Source organism: Heteronotia binoei, chromosome 1 (genome assembly GCF_032191835.1).
Source record: "Heteronotia binoei isolate CCM8104 ecotype False Entrance Well chromosome 1, APGP_CSIRO_Hbin_v1, whole genome shotgun sequence".
Classification (NCBI taxonomy): Eukaryota; Metazoa; Chordata; class Lepidosauria; order Squamata; family Gekkonidae; genus Heteronotia; species Heteronotia binoei.
This window is the reverse complement of record NC_083223.1, coordinates 118,329,796-118,349,499: the sequence shown is the minus strand read 5'-3', so window position 1 is coordinate 118,349,499 and position 19,704 is coordinate 118,329,796. Positions and strand designations below refer to the sequence as shown.

Below are 19,704 nucleotides of genomic sequence, written 5' to 3'. Positions count from 1 at the left end.
ACAGAGTAAGCAAAGCTTGGCTATTGAGTGTTGTTCTCAGTACACAGCAAGTCCATTGAAAGGCAACACAAAAAATGCTATTGTGAGGGAGCTGCCTTTATGTATTTTATTACCGTTTTAGAAGCTTGCGCAAAGCAGATGACATACTGTATGATATATGACTCCAAGGGTTGGTAGTGTGATTTTAGTGTTTAGATAAATAGTAGCAGTTAAGATTTACCTAACTGTTCCAACTGATTGCAGCATTGTACTTTAATTGGCGTGGTGAGAAGGCATGAAATAAACAGCCTGACTGGTTCTCTATTCACTCTAGCAATTGTTTCCCAGATATTGTGGTTTGTAACATCTTCCTGTTGGTGATGTGGTTCTTACGTGGAACTGGCATATTTCAGCTTTCTTTCTGTTGTCATACAGCAGCAGCTTGGAAACTATTTGGCTTCTTATTTGAAGACCTGAAAAGTAAGGCATTTTCAGATCAAAAGACTCACAGACTGAGGATACAGCTGAATTTCTTCCTACAAAACACAGACAGAAGGTAGGAACATGAGACTTGGAAATGCTATAGAGTTCCATTTAGTAGTCATTGGTATCTTCTTTTTATAAAGTAAATGAAGGGACCAAAATACGGCAGCATTTCAGATTTCAGCAGAGTGGGAGCGGGGAGTAAGGCAAAAGTTTCCAGCAAGAGAATATACTATCTCCATGGATCTTTTTCTTGGGTACATTCAAGACACCTGGGAATACAATGTAAAGTACCAGCAATTTGGGTTTCATTGGTTAAACCCAGCATCTTGAATTATGCTGGGAAAAATAGTTTGTTGAGTGTCTTGTGGTGCTTACTATTAAAATTCTATGCTCTTTGGAACTTAATTCTGTCTCCTTCCCACCTTCTGGTTTATAACACATTGCATTCTTCACAAGCAGAAAAACTCTTGAGAACATAAAATCTGGCATGAATCTCCTTTAGTTTTTTTCTGAGGCCACTTACAAAGCAGTAGAACATATCGCCATTTCTGTTAAAGTTTCTGAGTCCATCAACTGGAAAATAAAAGTTTAGAACTTTTGGTAGATTAAAACAGTAATATGATTAACAATTTCCTTTTTTCTTTCAACCATAATTTGTCAAACCTTGAGAAGAGTTTAAAATATCTGAAATTAAACATGACCACATGATGCACTGTCAGATGTACAATGGAAAGGTCATTGCTTAGATAAACATAGAATAGGATGTTCTGGGACTGAACTTTTCTAATGTTAGTAGGAATGTAGTTGTGGATCAGCTAAGCATGTGAACTTTCCACACTGTGATAACAAAGCTTCAGCTACAACTTTGTCAAAATGTGTCAAAAAAAAGGAAAAGTCTGTAAGTTTGCTTTACAAAAAAGAAACTGTTAGTGATAGGTACAAATGGAATTTCCTAAAGTTTCATAAATACTTATGCTTCTTTTTCTTCACTCATGAGTATGGGGAGTGATGCAGAGACCGCAAGAGTTACAGTGGACTGGCAGCACAGTCACAAACAGAATCCTACCCAGGGCTATTCTATGGGGTTTACTCCCAGGAAAAGATTATGATTCTACTATAAGAGAATGGGCTATAATCCTGGAGGTTCAAGTCTCATTTCAGAGCCCTAAAAACTCATTAGATGGAGATAAATAATAATGACCTGTTTTTCAGAACTGTACAGATTACTGTGATAGTGTATGCGAAGTGCTTTTAAAACTGACTGTGTTATACATATGCTAAGCCTTATTACAGCCTTGCTCAGGATTGGTTTCCCTTAAAGTTCATTATCTGAGAAGTGAGTTAGATTTTATGGGTAGGAGATGGAGGTGTTATGGACATTTGGGAAGGGGGCAATCAGAGTTTCCAGCATAACTTTCTCTCTCCCATATGCTCCTTAAGTGATGGCATTACCCTGGGGATGAAGTTCTAGCAAATGCTAACCACAAAGTTTGGGGTGAATGTTAGAGCATCACTTGATGTGATGTCATCACTTTCAGGATGCGCTATCACGTCAGGGACACTAATCACTTCCATTCCCCCCATTTTCCCAGGGAATTTCCTCTTATCATTCAGCTGAGTAATGGCTAGCAGTCAACAGACAGTTCTACTGGGGTGGTCGGGGGGGGACATCAACCAGCTTTCACTATGTGCAGTGGTCTGCTAGCACGGTCTGCCAAGCATAACTCCCTTTAGTTTTCACTTGGTTCTTCCCCCACATGCATCAGAGAATAAGTAAACTGACTGATAGTTTCTCATCACAGGTATGAAACAGAACTATAGAAGACACAGCTGGTTAATCAGTTTAAAGCAAATGGTTAATAAACTATACTTTCCCTATTAGGTTGGCAGCCCAGCTCTCTTCTCCTCTACAGTACTTGAATCTAATTTGGGTACAGTTAATGAACCAACTGAAATTATAGTGATCACATGTCAGTAATATTAGGCATAAAGTCAAATTAAGTTTATTACATTTCCCCTGCCTAGTCATTTCTGTACCTTAATATACAATGTCATTGATTTGCAGATAAGCTTCAATTCTATGTTTAAATGACTTGCTTTGGCTCTGCTAAATTAGTGGATTAATTAACTGCTGTCTCCTTCATTCCTGAGTGTTGATACCAATATGTTGAATCCATTCAAAACAGAAAATGAGGTTTATGGTGATGAGTCACAATTTCTATTTAAGTGTATTAACTTGTTTTCTGAAGTACATCAGAATGAGTTTGTATATGAGTTTAATCCAGGGACTAGTAAAATATTATGAGCTTTACCATATTCAAATTCAGGCTGAGTTTTCATTGTGCTTATTTAACTTCTTTTTATAGAATGTGAATTTATCTTCATACAATTTGACAAGGAGGGCTGCTATTTGGCATGTATAGTATTCTCATAAATAATACAGAAGGTATTTCCATTTTACTCAGTGAAGTGTTTCTTTTAAGAGGAGGGACTTTGGAAGTGGATGCTATGTTCTTTCCTCTTTACAGTTCTATGGAGGTAATTAGAGTTAAGTAGTCAGTTGATTTCTACCAAATTGTTCCACTTGCATCATAGAAAATATTTGTGTGCAGCAAACAGAATATACTTCTAGCAGGCTGTCACAGACAGGTGATCAGGGAGGGGCTCTACAGGCTGCCACCATTCTGGTATGGTTCTGTCTGGAAGGGTCCAGATCCCCTGGCCCCTCTATCTTCCTTCTCGGCAAGTACCTCTATCCAAGACTGAAGAGATGTGAGGACCCAGGCAGCATAGCAACAATATTTTTATTGTATGTGCTCAAGAACAAACAAGTGTTTTGTAAAATTATTAGTACAATATTGAACAAGGAAAAACAGTAAAGATAATAAAAGCCCCAATGCAAGTAACTATACGTTCCCTCCTTCTGATTTCAACTCACTCACCCCTGTTTGGATGAGGAACTCTCTTGCTGCATCCTCTCTCCAGCTCAGCCTTTCTAGAGAGAGCACCCCTCCCTCTCTAGCTATCCTTTTTAGTCTTTCCTCCCAGGCCCCACCCCTCTGTTCTTCACTGGGCAAGTTTTCCCTCCAAAACTGTAGTCCACTCAGTCAGAGGGACAGAAGGGATCCTGGGAGATATAGACCCACTAGCCACTCCAAGCGTCATCTCAAACCAATGTGAAGTAGTTTTCTCTAAGGTGAAAGGAAGGAAAGGAGAGAAACAAAGGAAAGGAAACAGACAAACAGAAAGAGAAGGCAGGGGAGAGGGTGGGCTGTCCTTACCGGTCGCGGTGTCAGGAGGAAGGAGGAGGAAGTGGAGAAGGCGAAAGGAATAGCTACTGGCAAGCCTTTGCAAGGCACAAGTCCTGCACAGCGGAGAGGAAAGGAAAAGCCCCAGAGAAAATAAAGGAGTCTACCCAGGAGTGGAAACCAGAACCAAACAGGACAGTTCTAAAGAGTGATGGGGGGTAGAGAAGGAAGGGGGTTGACGCAGCTCTGGAGGAGAAGAGACAGTAGGAGGTGAAAGGGGCGAGGTGGGAAAACTATTTTGCAAGAGAGAAAAAAGAAGGGAGGGGAGAGAGGGGCAGGTGGTCATGGTGCTGAGCAGCCAAGTCCAGGGAAGAAGGCACAGCAGCTGCCAAGGGGGCTGGTGGGTGATGGCAGGGAAGGAGGAGATCTTGCAGACTTTTCCCTGAGTAGCGTCAGCAGGAGCAGGGAAGTTGGAGCACTGGGTGGAGGGGGGCGGGGAGGTCAGAAGGAAGACTTGGGAGAGCATGGCAAGAACAGAGAGACTTGAAGGAAGCGCCGGCTCCCTCTCCCCATCTCTCACTGCAGGGTCTTTAAAGGGTGAGGGAGCAGGGGGATGTGGGGCAGCTTTGCTGCCATGGCAAAGGTAGCCGATCTGCGGAGCTGCTGGCTTGCTCCTCCCATCCACCCCCCAAGGAATGCCAAATATGGCTCCCTCCTCCCAGGCACTGCCTGGGGTAAGCATCCCCCTCTGCCCCCCCCCCCCCATAGATCAAGCCCTGCTTGAGACAGTAACTTTCAAACAGAAATGTTAAGTTTATTTAACAGGCAGGGGATGAATAGGTATAGGCAGAGGATGGAAAAGCTAAGGTAAAACTTGTTAGTATTTCAAAGTACACTTCTTTTTAACAGACAAAATAGTGATCTTGAAGCTTGTTTGCATATATTCTAGGCTCCTAACAGTGAGAAATGTTTTACTTAATATTTTAGTTACAGCAACGATGTAGAGAATTTCCTATGACAGTACAGTTTTCCTGGAGTGGATCTCTTTCTTTGAGCACCTAACTTGCGCCTTTCCTGAAAATACAGCTTGTTTCTTTCTCCTGTGTTGTCTAAAACTATTTTCCCTTTACATCAGATCTGGAGTCCTTCTCAGAGCCAACCCCCCAATAAAACTGTCATCACCCCCCACCCCCAGTCTCACCCCTTCTTAATTGCAAGTTTTCCAACACTGGAGAAAGCCTGAGGTTCATGGATATAAGTGGTTTCACCCTACACTTCCAGATGTCTGAACTCCCCTGTTGCAAAGTCAAGTCATTTGGGAAGCGTGAGAGCCAGTTTGGTGTAGTGGTTAAGAGTGGCAGATTCTAAACTGGAAAACCAGGTTTGGTTCCAACTCCTCCACATGCAGCTGCTGGGTGACCTTCGGTCAGTCACAGTTCTCTCAGAGCTGTTCTCTCAACAGGAGTTCTCTGACCCCTCTCAGCTCCACCTACCTCATAGGGCATCTGTTGTGGAGAGAGGAAGGGAAGGAGATTGTAAGCTGCTCTAAAACTCTGAATGAAGGGTAGGGTACAAATACAATCTCCTCCTCCCTTTTCACCTTTTAAAAAAGCAGTTAGTGATTTGCACATCACTGAATCTTTGTGCAAGAGTTTTGAATCACTACTTGTCCACTTCTTCACTGCAATATTTTGTTGTGAACAGGAGCTCATGGGGTGTGTGTGTGTTTTAGAGAGACAAATTCAAGAAAAATGACACTTTCTGCTGTTTCTTGAGGTGTGACAGCACTGGAAATAGTCCCTATTTAGGCTTCCATATTGGTGGCCAGGATTCCCTTCCCAGAACTTTACTCTAAGCCACTTCATAATATTGTTCTGGTGAGAAAGCTCTATGGGGAGAAAAAAAAGGTGCTGTCAAGCAGTGTCACAGAAATATATAAAGACCTATGAAATGAGTGGGAAAGTGAATAAGAGCAGGCAGGAAAGGGAGTTATTTCTGGAGGAGAAATTCAGTTGTATCGGAACCAATGATCACAGTGCTTGGCAGAGGGATTGTGGAGCTGTCAAAACAGAGCTGGTGCTAGAGATATGTGCTTATGCACATGCATGAAAGACAAACAAAAAAAGGATGCCACCCAACTGATTGCTTTGTGGTTACTGCGCAGCAATAACCTGAACTGTCAAACATGGATGAGCATACGGAGCAGCAGGTTAAGGTAGTATTTAGACAAAATTCTCCAGCACACACACAAAAAATAAGATCAAACTAGAGGCATGCCTAAAATGTGCTAACCCTGTCATCTGACTGCAGCCTCTGTCAGAAACCAACTGACTCCCTTCAGAATGGTTCCAACTGACAGAACCTCTGGAATGGAATGAACTGAATTGAACTCAACTCTCTTCAGTATTTGGCTGATCATATAGTTTCTCTCAGTGGGTGCTAGCCAATCAGAGATGAGGGAGTGACAGGAAATAGGCAAGAAAGACAGAAAAGGTGGGACAGCCGTGGCCTATGAGGAAGCACTCATGGCAGGTTCAGTCCTTGCTGCCTAGTCGCATTACAGTGGTGGCGATTGCTCCCTGGCTATTTTGATGGCCTTCAGAGGCTGCATGTGCTTGGAGGTCTGTGTGGATCATTGATGGGTCAGCACACAGAGAAGCACTGGAGATGTGTCTGTCTCTGAGTCCACCTCATTCTCTTTTGTCCTAAAGTATGAGTCAGTTATAATTTACTAACAGTAAAAAATAATTGGAAATATATTTCTTAGCTAAACAATTTATCTAGTTAATTATTTATTTTATTTTGTTATTCCTCTCCTTTTCTCATTCAACTACAATAAAGGAAATTGAGGGAACTTATTATTTGTTTAATGCAATTACTATATTTCTGTTACTGAAGAACATAAATAATTGTTGATTATATATGAAATTTGATTCGCTAATTGAAGCAGATCCTCATCTACCCTCATTGGACAAAAAAAAGGTACAGATTATTCAGGAAACTATCAGGAGAATTAAAATGAAGAGAATACTAAATATGAAAAAGGGACAGTGCTGGAAAGGGGTATGCAGCTAAATGTCTATTGCTTAAGACATTAGGGCTAGAATATTTTATCAGTGAGGTCCTTCAGCGAGTTGGGATAGACAAGAGACTTCATTGCTCATGTAAACGTAAGTGTTTATTCATTATATTATTGTGAAAATATTAGTTATTGCATATTTCTGTTATAGTATATGTCAACCATGACATATCCAGGATTGTCAGTGTGTGTTAAGATTGCCAATTCTGGGTTGGAAAATTCCTGGAGATTTGGGAACAGAGCCTGGAAGGGGTGGTGTTTGGGGAAGGAAGTGAGCACAGAAGGGATATGATGCCATAGAGTTCACCCTCCCAAGCTGTCATTTTCTTCTGAAGTTGGCAGATGTAATTCTGGGAAAGAAGTCTGGACTCTGGAGTTGTAATTTTGGGGAAATTTCAGATCGCACTTTGAGGCTGACAAACTTCCTCTCCATGTTCCATGGAGTCTTCTTGTTCCTGTGTGTTGTTGAAACTCCTGCTGACTCCTGGAAGGAAAATTCCCAGGGTTTTGGAAATTGTGAGTTGACAAGAGGGTAAAACTGATCCTCTTTTTTGTTCTGCAAATAGCTTCATTGAGGAACGGAGTCAGTTTCATACACTACTCACTATTCACTTTAGCACACTGACCCACACAGCTGTTCCAATGCATAGATCCCACAAGCCCAGGCATTACCTTTCTGGGGCTTAGAAGGAGCTGCAGGAATGGAGAGGAATGTGAGAAAACTGTGCATTTTTCATGCACAGATCCATGCCATCAACTTCAAGTAGCACTGGATCTTCATGCCAATTCTCCAGTGATATTTTTTTTAGCTGGGAACTTTTAAAGTATAAGAAACATCTTGCTAGAAGAATTCTTCTAAGAGAGAAGCGGTGAGCTGGTGTTAAGATTGCCAATTCTGGTGTAGTAAAAAGCTTAAGAGTGGCATGGCAGAATCATTACTAGGCTGCCAATGTACCTAATTGTTCTAACAGTATGGGATGGGTAGTTAAGCTTTAGACCAGAAGAAGGGTTTTGGGGTCAACTTGAGTTACACTGTAATTTATGCTTCCTAGAGTGGCTCCTACTCTACTCTTGGATACTCTAGCGTATCCAAGGCAAACCATTCAATAGTAATCCAAGTCTATGCCCCAACCACTGATGCAGAAGAGGCTGAAGTGGACCAGTTCTATGAAGATCTACAACACCTTCTAGAATTAACACAAAAAACTGATGTCCTCCTCATCATAGGGGATTGGAATGCCAAAGTGGAAAGTCAAAAGGAAATTGAAACAACTGACAAGTTTGGCCTTGGAGAACAAAATGAAGCCGGACAAAGGCTAATAGAGTTTTGTCAAGAGAACAAGCTGGTCATAGCGAACACCCTCTTCCAACAACCTAAAAGACGACTCTACACATGGACATCACCTGATGGGCAACACAGAAATCAGATTGACTATATACTCTGCAGTCAAAGACAGAGAAACTCCTTACAGTCAGCAAAAACAAGACCTGGAGCTGACTGCAGCTCAGATCATGAGCTACGCATTGCAAAATTTAGGCTTAAACTGAACAAAACTCAAGAAGCCATTAGGCCATTCAGGTTTGACCTTGATCACATCCCTTATGAATATACAGTGGAGGTGAAGAATAGGTTTAAGGAACTAGAGTTGATAGACAGAGTGTCTGAAGAACTATGGACAGAGGTTGGTGACATTGTACAGAAGGCAGCAATCAGCACCATCCCAAAGAAAAAGAAATGCAAGAAAGCAAAGTGGCTGTCTGATGAGGCTTTACAAATAGCTGAGGAAAGAAGGAAAGCGAAAGGCAAAGGTGAAAAGGAAAGATTCATCCAAATGAATGCAGATTTCCAGAGAAAAGCAAGGAGAGATATGGAGGCCTTTCTGAAGGGACAATGCAAAGCAATAGAGGAAAATAACAGAATGGAAAGGACAAGAGATCTCTTTTAAAAAATTGGAGAAATCAAGGGAATGTTTCGTGCAAAGATGGCCATGATAAAGGACAAAAACGGTAGGGACCTAACAGCAGCAGAAGAGGTCAAGAAGAGGTGACAAGAATTCACAGAAGAATTATACAAAAAGGATCTCAATGTCCTTGACAACCATGACAATGAAATCGCTGACCTGGAGCCAGACATTCTGGAGTGTGAAGTCAAATGGGCCTTAGAAAGCATTACTAACAACAAAGCGAGCAGAGATGATGGTATCCCAATTGAGCTATTCAAAGTCATAAAAGATTATGCTGTTAAAGTGATGCACACATTATGTCAACAAATCTGGAAAATGCAACAGTGACTACAGGATTGGAAAAGATCAGTTTATATTCCAATTCCAAAGAAGGGTAATGCCAAGGAATGTTCAAACTATCACACCATTGCACTCATTTCACATGCTAGCAAGCTCATGTTAAAGATCCTACAAGCTAGGCCTCAGCAGTATGTAGATCGGGAACTACCAGAAGTTCAAGCTGGGTTTTGGAGAGGTAGAGGAACTAGAGAATAGCAAAAGGACTTTGACAAGGATGTATATTGTCACCCTGCTTATTTAATTTATATTCAGAGTACATCATGCGGAATGCTGGCCTGGATGAAGCACAAGCTGGTATTAAGATTGCTGGGGAAAACATCAACAACCTCAGATATGCAGATGACACCACTCTAATGGCAGAAAGTGAGGAGGCTCTAAAGAACCTGCTCTTTGGTGTCAGACACAGAGTCAAGGAAAAGACAGTTGAAGTTCAAGATCTTTATTCCAGCTTCATGGGCATACACACGTGTTATCAGAACTGACCTCTCTGTCAGTTCCCCCAACTTATAAACTTTTGCCCTGACCGTTATAATTCAAGCCAAAGTGCGCCAAGCAAAAGCGGAGGTTTTGCGCGAGGTTTTTGCTAAGCTTTCATCACCTCAGATGCCCACTATCAGTTCATGGTTCCTATCTCCTCCAGCTCTTTGACCTTGGTTACCTAGCAACTAGCCAATTCCCAGACATTCCATCCCCCCTCCAGATAAGCAACAAGTTACAGTTATATCCAAGGCATAGCAAGCGCAGCATAGCATTGAAGCACAGCATAACATTGTACAATTGAATACACATGACAAGAGGAACAAGATAGAGTGACTCTTGACATTCTGCCTCCCCTAAGACCCCTTTCCCTGGGCTTATTAGGATGTTTGTTGTAAAAGTCTTTAATTAGAGCTTTACAGTTGATATTTTTGGAACTGACCCATTCGGCCTGGCTTAATGGAAAGTGAGTCCATTTGATGAGATAAAACAGTTCACCACGTTTGATCCTAGCATCAAGGATTTCCTGCGCTTCATGATGAATCTAACCATGAACCAGAGTCGAGGGTGGTGGTTTCGTCTGGGGGTGCCAAAGCGAGGGTCTAGGGTCCTTCTTCAAGGAGTTGGCATGGAAACAAGGGTGGACATGTTTAAAGTTTTTTGCCAGTTCCACAGTTACCTTATTTATAATCCTTTTGATTGGGAAAGGTCCCAAATATTTCATCCCCAATTTTTTACAGTTTTGTGCATTAGGCAAGTGTTTGGTCGAGATGTACACCTTGTCTCCCACTGCTAAGTCCCAAAGTTCAGAGTGTTTTTTATCATATTGGGTTTTGTAGGATTCTTGCACCCTCTGTAGTTGCTTACTAATAATCTCCCAACCTCTAGCTATCCCTTGCCACCATTCGGTATAGTCTGCAGGGGGGGGGGGGCAAGTTCACAGAACGGTTTGCTTTCATATCCATACACCGCTTGGAAGGGGCTCACTTTAGTGGCATTATGCACGCTGTTGTTGTAAGCATACTCTGCAAAGGGTAGCAGAGTCACCCAATTGTCCTGTTGGAAGGACGTATAGCGGTGTAAGAATTGTTCAAGCACCACATTGGTGCATTCTGTCTGTCCGTCCGTCTGTGGGTGGTAGGCGGAGCTGAGCCCTTGCTCCATTCCCACTAATTCACAGAGGTGTGACCAAAATTTGGCAACGAATTGTGGGCCGCGGTCGGAGACCACCTTAGTGGGAAGGCGTGTAGCTAAAAGATGTGCTGGATAAACAATTGAGCTAGCTGCTTGGCCATGGGGAGTTGCTTTCATGGCACAAAGTGAGCCTGCTTAGAAAAAGTGTCTTCCCCATCAAGGGAGGTAAGTCAGTTATGAAGTCCATGGATATGCATTCCCAGGGGCGTGAGGTGGGGGGAAGAGGTTGCAAGTGCCTCGGCGGCAACCCCCCCCCTCTTTTTCGCCATGATATAGGTGGGGCACCCTGTTGTATATTCTCGCACATCCTTGTGTAAACCTGGCCACCAGAATTGTTGCTGTCTTTACAAACCCAAAATGCCCCCCCAGTTTGGAGTCGTGCGCCCTCTGGATCACTCGCTTACATAAAGAAGGGGGCACGTAGAGTTTCTCCCCTCTGTGCCAAAACCCATCCTCTGCTTTTGTTAATTGTAAATCCTCATCCAGGGGACTGTCGAGGAAAGCTTGTTTCAGTTTGGTTAGGAACCCGTCAGAGGGCCCCCTTTCCTTCTGGCTCTGCGCACGCTTGGTTACCAGTGCGCATAGTTGGGAGTGTCATGAGCCCTGACGAGGAGGAGCTGGAATGGTTAACAGACTTGAAAGAGTTGCCAGCCAGTTCCTCAGCTGCACAAACAGCAGCTGGCCATCAATCACTCTCCAGGCACCAGTGTCAGCTGTTGATGATCAATCTCCTCCAAGCTCTCCTCCTCCCATCTCAAGAGTTCGAAGCAGGCTCCGGAAAGAACTTTCAGAGCAAAGACATGAGGCACGACGATGCTTCAGATGTCTCAGCCCTGAGTTCTAGCAGAGTCACTGCCACCCAGGGAGCAGGCTGAGACTTCCAGAACCTGGTAACCTTGTGGAAGCAACAAGTCTATTCTCTGACTTGCATCCACACTCCTTCCTGATCCTGACCTGCTTGATTTCCTTGGCACCCTGACCTTTTGGCTTTTGGACATTGACTTCTGATTCCGGTTTGTGATTCTCCATTGGTGACTTGGCTCCTGTTTGACTTCCTGGACTTTGACCTTGGATTGGCTTTGGACTTCTGCCTGCCTGCACCCTGAGAACATGACACGGAGGGTGTGAACAATGAGTCAATAACTTCCTCCCTCTTGCTATCGTGTTGAGGGAGGCGGGACAATGTGTCCGCCAAAAAGTTCAGTTTTTCGGGGATGTGCCCAAGCTTGAAATTGAACCACCGAAATAGCCGTGCCCACCTTACTTGCTTACTGTTGAGGTTGCGGGTGGCAATAAGAGCGGCCAAGTTTTTACTATCTGTCCAGAGTTCAAATGGTTCCTGCGCCCCTTCTAGGTAGTGTTTCCACTTCTCTAGGGCCAGTTTGATGGTGGAGGCTTCCTTGTCCCACACTGACCAGTTACATTCATCCGGGCTGAACTTTTGAGACAAATATGCGCAGGGGTGCAACTGGCCATCTGGCCCCTCCTGGAGTAACACAGCTGCGTGGGTGACGTTGCTCACATCGCATTGGACCACAAGCCTTTTATTTTCATCAGGGTGTATTAGGCAGGGCTCGGAGGTGAACCGGGCCTTAAGTTCATCAAATGCCTTTTGGCACTCCCCCGTCCACAGGAAGCTAGAGCTACCCTTAGTGGCTTGTAGCCCCTTCCCCTTGGTTTTCAACAGTTCTGTGAGGGGTAGGGTGATCTCAGCAAAGTTATTGATAAATCCCCTATAAAAATTTGCAAACCCTAGGAAACTCTGGAGTTGTTTACAGGTTCGAGGGGGCTCCCACTCCACCACGGCTTGTACTTTGGTAGGTTCCATTCCCAGGCCCCCCTTGGAAATGCAGTATCCCAAAAAGTCGAGCTCTATCTTGTGGAACTCACACTTGGACAGTTTGGCAAATAACTTATACAGTGTTTTGCAGCACCTCCCTTATCCCTCAGTAACCATGGTCAGTAGGCACTAATAAACCTATCCTCCATGAATCTACTAATCCCCCTTTAAAGGTGTTTATTCCTGTGACTGTCACTGTTTTCATGGGCATATTTTAATTACTCTCTGTAAAGAAGTAAAACAAGTGTTGCATTTTAGTTTCCACATCTTGCTAAAGATACAGTTTATGATGACAATATGAAGAGTGTTTGGTTCTCAGGAAAAAACAGTTTATTTATTAGGTCATGTAGTTGTTTCTAACCTTTCTGCAGTGCCATTACCTTTTCACCTTATCCAAATAGCAGGCACAGGCATTGCTTGATTTCAAGTTGACCATTTCACTTCTACTGTCTCATTAAGCACGGGTGGGGTCTGTTACTCTATTTGGTATATAAGCCTTAAAAAACAATAGTATCCCCTTGCTAGCATGGAACAAAACGTGTGTTTGGGGTACTTCAATACTTGGGTATACCAAGGTCCACATTCAGATCAACACTCAGAAAAAAGTGGATTTTTATTTTATTAAAGGGAGAAGAAACCAAATAAATTCATGCAAAAAGTTGAAAAAATAAAAGTTACAAGGTAGAAAAGCTCCAAAGTGCTAATAAAGAACAAAAAATCTTTCTCTAGAGAACTTGCCAACCTAAAAGGGGGACTAAACCTATATAAAAAAGAAACATATGAGCCTGTTCCTGAAGAAAAGCTGGAGAAAAGGAAGGAGGATGTTCTCAACAGTGAAGCTGCTCTGGAGGCTTCAGCTGGCCAGGTGGAGGAGGGAAGCACAGCACAAGGTCCACCTGAGTAAAGAGTTCGGATTGGAGAAATGAGGAGCCAACTGTTATGTTGGGGGTAACAGGATAAGTCCAAAACAAAATTAGGGCTGAGGAGAGAACTTTTTATACCTTTTTGTCTGGGAGGGGGAAAGGGTTTCGGCATTGGAACATAACAATCCACTCTTTTGAGGATGAGCCATCCTGAAAATAAATCCTTTGTCTACATGGTAGAGAGTTTTCCTTTGTGCGAGTGAAGTATAAAAATGTTCTCTTGGAAAGACTGGGAAATTAGACCTAGGCTGGGTACTTTTTGTGATTGAGGAAGGGCTGGAACCTTCCTGTTTAGTTGTTTAGATACTGAGTATTGCTGGAATTGGCTTATTGTTTTGGATATCTGGGTCATTAGTTAAGACTCATTTGCATCTTAGGCCACACCCTGTGATGTCACTGTTCCACATAGGGCTTTTTTGTTGAAAAAGCCTGGTAGGAATTCATTTGCATATTAGGCCACACCCCCTGATGCCTAGCCAGCCAGAACTGCTTTCCTGTGTGTTCCTGCTAAAAATAAAAGTCCCGGTTAAGACCAAATTATCTGGGAGGAGGCTCTGAGGTCTTCGGGGAAAATGGCCCTCAACTGAATCTCTCAGATTGGGTGTTTGTATAATTGATAGAGGAGCTGCACTGCATTTCATTCCTCCTTTTGCATAATGTTTTGATATCACTTTAATTCAGGTTCCTTCTATCAATTCTAGGCCCACACTGAGGGGTAGATATGTACAAAAAAGAGTAACAAGCTGTGACAAAAATGGGGGTCCCTGGGGGTTGAGAGTCCCTGACATCAGGTGGGGTGGGGTGGAGATTGTTGGCAGGAATTTCTTCGCTAGAAGTGGGCAGTGGGCAACACTCCAGTTATTTGTTTGCCTGCCTCTTTTACAAGCACTGAGCTTGTAAATACTGCCTCCACCTCTGTGTTTAAGCCCCAACCATTTTGATTCTCTACTTCTTGATGATTCCTTTAAAAGAAGGATAGTTTCAGCTGCCTTGAAGGAAGCAGTTGTAAATCTCATCATGAAGTCATCATTGGCAATACCTATCTCACCCATTCCACCATACTTGATCCTCTTGGGCCAGGCTCAACATCCTAATGGTTTCAGTTATGGAGGGTTTAGTGGATACATTGTTCCCATGCCTTTTGCTCCCCCCACCAGGTATGCCGAAAAATGAATCATGCAGCCTTTTCTTCAACCCTTGAAGCCTGATCCAACATGGCTTCTCTTATGTTCTAACCCTTGCCCTGGAATTTTTGAAGAAGGCATGGCATACTGTGCATGCCATCTTGATGCCCCTAGTCTCTTTCAAGACTGCATCATAGAATCATAGATTGGAAGGGACCTCCAGGAAAACCACAAATACCTACCCCAAATTCACAGGATCTTCATCGCTGTCAGATGGTCATCTAGCCTCTGTTTAAAAACCTCCAAGGAAAGAGAGCCCACCACCTCCCAAGATCATCTCACAAGAACCCAGAGGCCTTTCCAACCTCAGATTCAGTGGGAGCTCAAAGGAGTGCAGCTCCTGAACCTTTCTGACAGTTCCACCTCCAACTTTCCACCTTGTCCATTGAACAGTAGGTGCAGCTGCATAACAATCCCTGGATGAGCTCCACCATATTTTTTTCTACAAAACAATCCCTGATCCCACCTCTGCCCCCTGCTGAGGCATCCAGAGGTGCAGCCAATCAGCTGCTATAGCACCTCTTTAAACATGAAGTTCTCTACTCCTGAACACACTTCTGGGTCAAGGTGCTTGAAATTTGGTGGCCATTTTAATCCAGTTGTGAGGGGTGCCTGTGCTGGCACAAATTGGCTTTCTGAATTCAGCCCTGGATCGAAAAGCCTGTCTTCCCCTTCAAATAGTTATATCGTTCTTTTAACTAATATTTTGCTGTTTGTTCTTGTCAAGGTTTTGCTTACCCTGAGCCTGGGATGATAAGACCCTGATTAGGAAGGCAAAACCAAACAAATTACAAAATATTAGAGACAGATTAACTCTCACTCCAGCCTGAAAGGTATCTGCCACCAGTCTTTTCTGATTATTTCCCAACAACACAAGAGTGAAAAGACAAACCTCTTGGCCTCTCAGGTAACTAACAAGAAAGTCAGCCCTGCAAGGTTGGATTGCACTCTGAGTTTCCAAACAAAGATGTTACATGGTAGGTGATCAAGAGTCCAAGACCTGAATTTAGGCTTTTGAGGTAACAGGAAACAAGAATCCACATAAATTTGAAAAGATTGATGCATTACAGTACAAAAATATTAAAAATAGATGAAGACTGTGAAGGAGACAAAACAAACAAAATCTATGCTCTTCCAGTTTAGCTAGTACAGTTCAGTAGTTACCAACTGTAATCCAAAAGGTTGTCAGGTTCAGCATCAAAGCTCTGGTTCTCAGAGACAAAAGAACAGCCCATACAGGAACAGCAACTTCAAGACTGATACCAAGCAAATCTGAGCTAGGCAACCATTGACATAGTTAGGGTTGCCAAGTTCCCCACGGCCGCTGGCAGGGGACTTTTTTTATGTGCATAGCACATGCAGTGCAATGACGTCACTCACAAGTGACATCATCATGCCTGCAACATCACGCGCCGGCCGCTCTAGGTACCATAGAGTTTTCCTCCCAAATTGCTAGAGCAGCCGGGAAAACCATAGAGTTTTCCCAGAAGCTCCTAGAGCGGGCAGTGTGCGATATTGCTGGCATGATGACATCACTTGCAAGTGATGTCATCACACCAGCAACATTGGAAGGGATCCCCCCACCGACCCAATGTGGGCCGGCAGGTTGGAGACCTCTGAAGTGGGAGAACCCCCACCCTGCCCACGAAATTGGCAGCCCTAGACATAGTTCCTGCCAAATGGCTACCAAGTTAGAACAATGCAAAAGGCAAAGTGATAGAAAGGATTCTGATGGACTCCATGCCTGAAGTAGCCTATCAGAACCTGAGAGGTGCTGTAACTCTCTTTTTCTTGTTACTGAGACATATGACTTTCAAGGGAGGGGAAGAAACAAAACTTACTACAGGTCATTTAGTCCATTCCCAGATGCAAGGCCATCTCTCAGATGTATGGTATTTGCCAATGAAGAGACCTAGGCAAGACCAGTATACCTCCTTCGGCCAGATGCATAGAGTTACCAAGTCCAATTCAATAAATATCTGGAGACTTTGGGGGTGGAGCCAGGTTGTGAAAAGCATAATTGAACTCCAAAGGGAGTTCTGGCGATCACATTTAAAGGAACTGCACACCTTTTAAACGCCTTCCCTCCATTGGGAATAATGGATAGGGGCACCTTCTTTTGGGGCTCATAGAATTGGACCCTTTGGTCCTACCCTTTTTAAACTTGGAGGGTGTTTTGAAGAGCAGCACCGGATGCTATGCTGAAAATTTGGTGCCTCTATCTCAAAAAAACAGCCCCCCTAGAGTTTCAGATACCTGCAGATCACTTCTCCATTATACCCTATGGGAATCAGACGCCATAGGGAATAATGGAGTGCCCAGCAGACATCCCCCATCCCGATTGCTTTCTGATGACCCTGAAGTGGGAGGAGGGTCTCCAAACCGGGGGATCCCCTGCCCCCACCTGGGGACTGGCAGCCCTACAGATGCAAACAAATTAGCTTGAAACTGCTTTTTCACCTTTCTGAGAAAGAATGTCTAGGCTTGAAGCCTGAACCACAGATTTTTACACAAACAAAGCTCTGGAGAGAACCATATTCCTTACAATTTTATGCTACCAGTTTAAAAAATCTCTTTTTATACTGTAGTATTGGTTTTGTGTTATTTGCATGCTGATTATGATGCAGGCTAAACATTTAAAATAAATAAATAAAATTAATGTTTTACTTCTCTCTTGGCAGATACTTTGCCTTCACTGGATGGCAACAGACCAAGTAATTTCTGTTTTGACTGTAGAAGAAGAATTGCGCAAGCATTAGCCATCACTGAGGCTAATGTGCTTGCATGAATCCGAGTCTTTTGGAAGTATGCAGTTTTGCTGCGAATCCATAAATGGTTCCTGCATAAAGAGCAGCTGGTCAATTCATGTTCGGATCTCCATGTATATCTTCATGGTGTGTGTGATCCTTGCTACCATAGCTGGCAATCTAACTGTTATCATCTCAATATCTCACTTCAAGCAGCTTCACACCCCTACTAATTTCCTCATCCTCTCCATGGCCACTGTGGACTTTCTCCTGGGATGTTTTGTCATGCCTTACAGTATGGTGAGATCAGTTGAGAACTGTTGGTATTTTGGAGATTTCTTCTGCAAACTCCACACCAGCATGGACATCATGCTGAGTACAGCTTCCATCTTCCATCTATCATTTATCTCTATTGACCGCTACTATGCTGTCTGTGATCCACTGAAATACAAATCAAAAATAAATACTTGTGTTATAATAATCATGATCTCCATAAGTTGGGCATTCCCTGCAATGTTTGGCTTTGGGATGATCTTTCTGGAATTAAACATGATAGGAGCAGAAGAGAAATTCTACAAACTCATCTATTGTGTGGGGGGCTGCTTTGTATTCTTCAATGAAACTTCAGGGATAGTAGCCTCCATGGTTTCTTTTTACATCCCTGGTTTTGTCATGTTATGTGTCTATGGGAAGATATATGTTATAGCCCAAAGACAGGCAAGATCCATTAGGGATGCTGTGAGCCAGATGCAAATAAGATTTGAAATGAGGCATCATATTTCGCCCAGTGGAGAAAGAAAAGCAGCAAAGACTTTAGGTACAGTGATGGGTGTTTTCCTCATCTGCTGGTTCCCATTCTTTTTCTGCACAGCCACTGATCCCTTTATGAATTATACAACACCCCCTGTTCTCATTGATGCAATGGTTTGGTTTGGCTACTTGAATTCAACATTTAACCCAATTGTTTATGCATATTTTTATCTGTGGTTCCGAAGGGCTCTGAGGATGATTTTATTTGGGAAAGTTTTTCAGCAGGATTCATCAAGAACACAGCTGTACATGGAGTAAAAATTGACCTTTCCTTTCTCAGTATTTTGTCAGAGACCACTCTGGAAGCTGAAAGTGAAATTACAGCTGTTGTGATATCACTTTAAAGATGCAGTACTGTTACGACTTGGGTTTTCTTACAAAACTGGAGCTTGTTATATATCTATAAGCCTATGGAAAGGCAGAGTACTACAAATGTTTTACATAAAAGCAAATGGAAAGAGCTGTTTAATAGGCATATATAATATCTCTTTTATTGGCAGTAGCCTAGTGACCCTCTTTATAGTGGAAAAAGGCAGTGACAAAATGGTCCTAAATATTGCAGAAATTCTTGAAGGGGAAAGGATGCATCTTTGAGTGTGCTTTCACATTCCATATTTCTCAGGTGATGCTGCATTAATTCCACTGTCAGCAAATACTTTTTGAGGCTTGAGTTTAGTGAAGCCATCACCCCAAATCCAACATTTTCCCAGTGGCCCTGGAATGCTGAAAAGGGCAAATGGGTACAAACTGACTCAAGAAATTTGAATCTACAAGCAGCTGCAGCATGTAATCCAAGATGTATGCTTTAGGATTCCATGGGGTTGGATGAAGAATTTTGAAATATTCCTCAAAGAAAGTACACTGTGTCCTACTCTGTCTGCCTTATACAATCTAAGAAGTGCACAGGGATGCTGGAGTACACCTATTAGATTATGTTCATTTATCTGAAATGTGTTTAAACTTTGTTATCATGCTGAATAAGTTGATATCATTTCAACAGTGTAGTATTTCTGAGAAGCTGGATGTGTTGCTAGCTTTGTGTAATTTAACCTAGCTTTGATTGTAAAGCTGCAGCACAGATTGTTATAATAGCTTCCTCCATTAAACATGGAAAGTAATATGAAGGTTCTGGATATTCTTAGTAAAATCTCAAACTGAAGGTTCTGTGTGTATATCTTTGTGAATCCCAGTTAAAATGCATTACATTTATAACACACATATCCTAAAATCTCAGATTTACATCATGTAGTCCTGAAGATGTGCAAAGGTAAGTCATATTGTCCTGACAACAAATACTCAACAAATAGTTTTATTGCAATTGGCTAGTGCACATATTAGTCAGTTTTCGTGACTCCAAAGTTACTTTAAAGATTGCATTTGAGCAAAATAGTTTTCATCTGCTGAATGAAACAGATGACCATGTCTGAAGGAAGT

General features: G+C 42.8%; 1 protein-coding gene across 1 annotated transcript; it reads left to right on the top strand.

Moving 5' to 3' along the window:
• Nucleotides 1–234: 234 nt before the first annotated feature.
• On the top strand, nt 235–18,555 carry LOC132586718 (trace amine-associated receptor 1-like). Its single transcript, XM_060258793.1, has 2 exons — nt 235–535; nt 17,395–18,555. Exon 2 carries the CDS (start codon nt 17,488–17,490, stop codon nt 18,526–18,528), a length of 1,041 nt encoding a protein of 346 aa, XP_060114776.1. The 5' UTR covers nt 235–535; nt 17,395–17,487; the 3' UTR covers nt 18,529–18,555.
• Nucleotides 18,556–19,704: the final 1,149 nt, after the last annotated feature.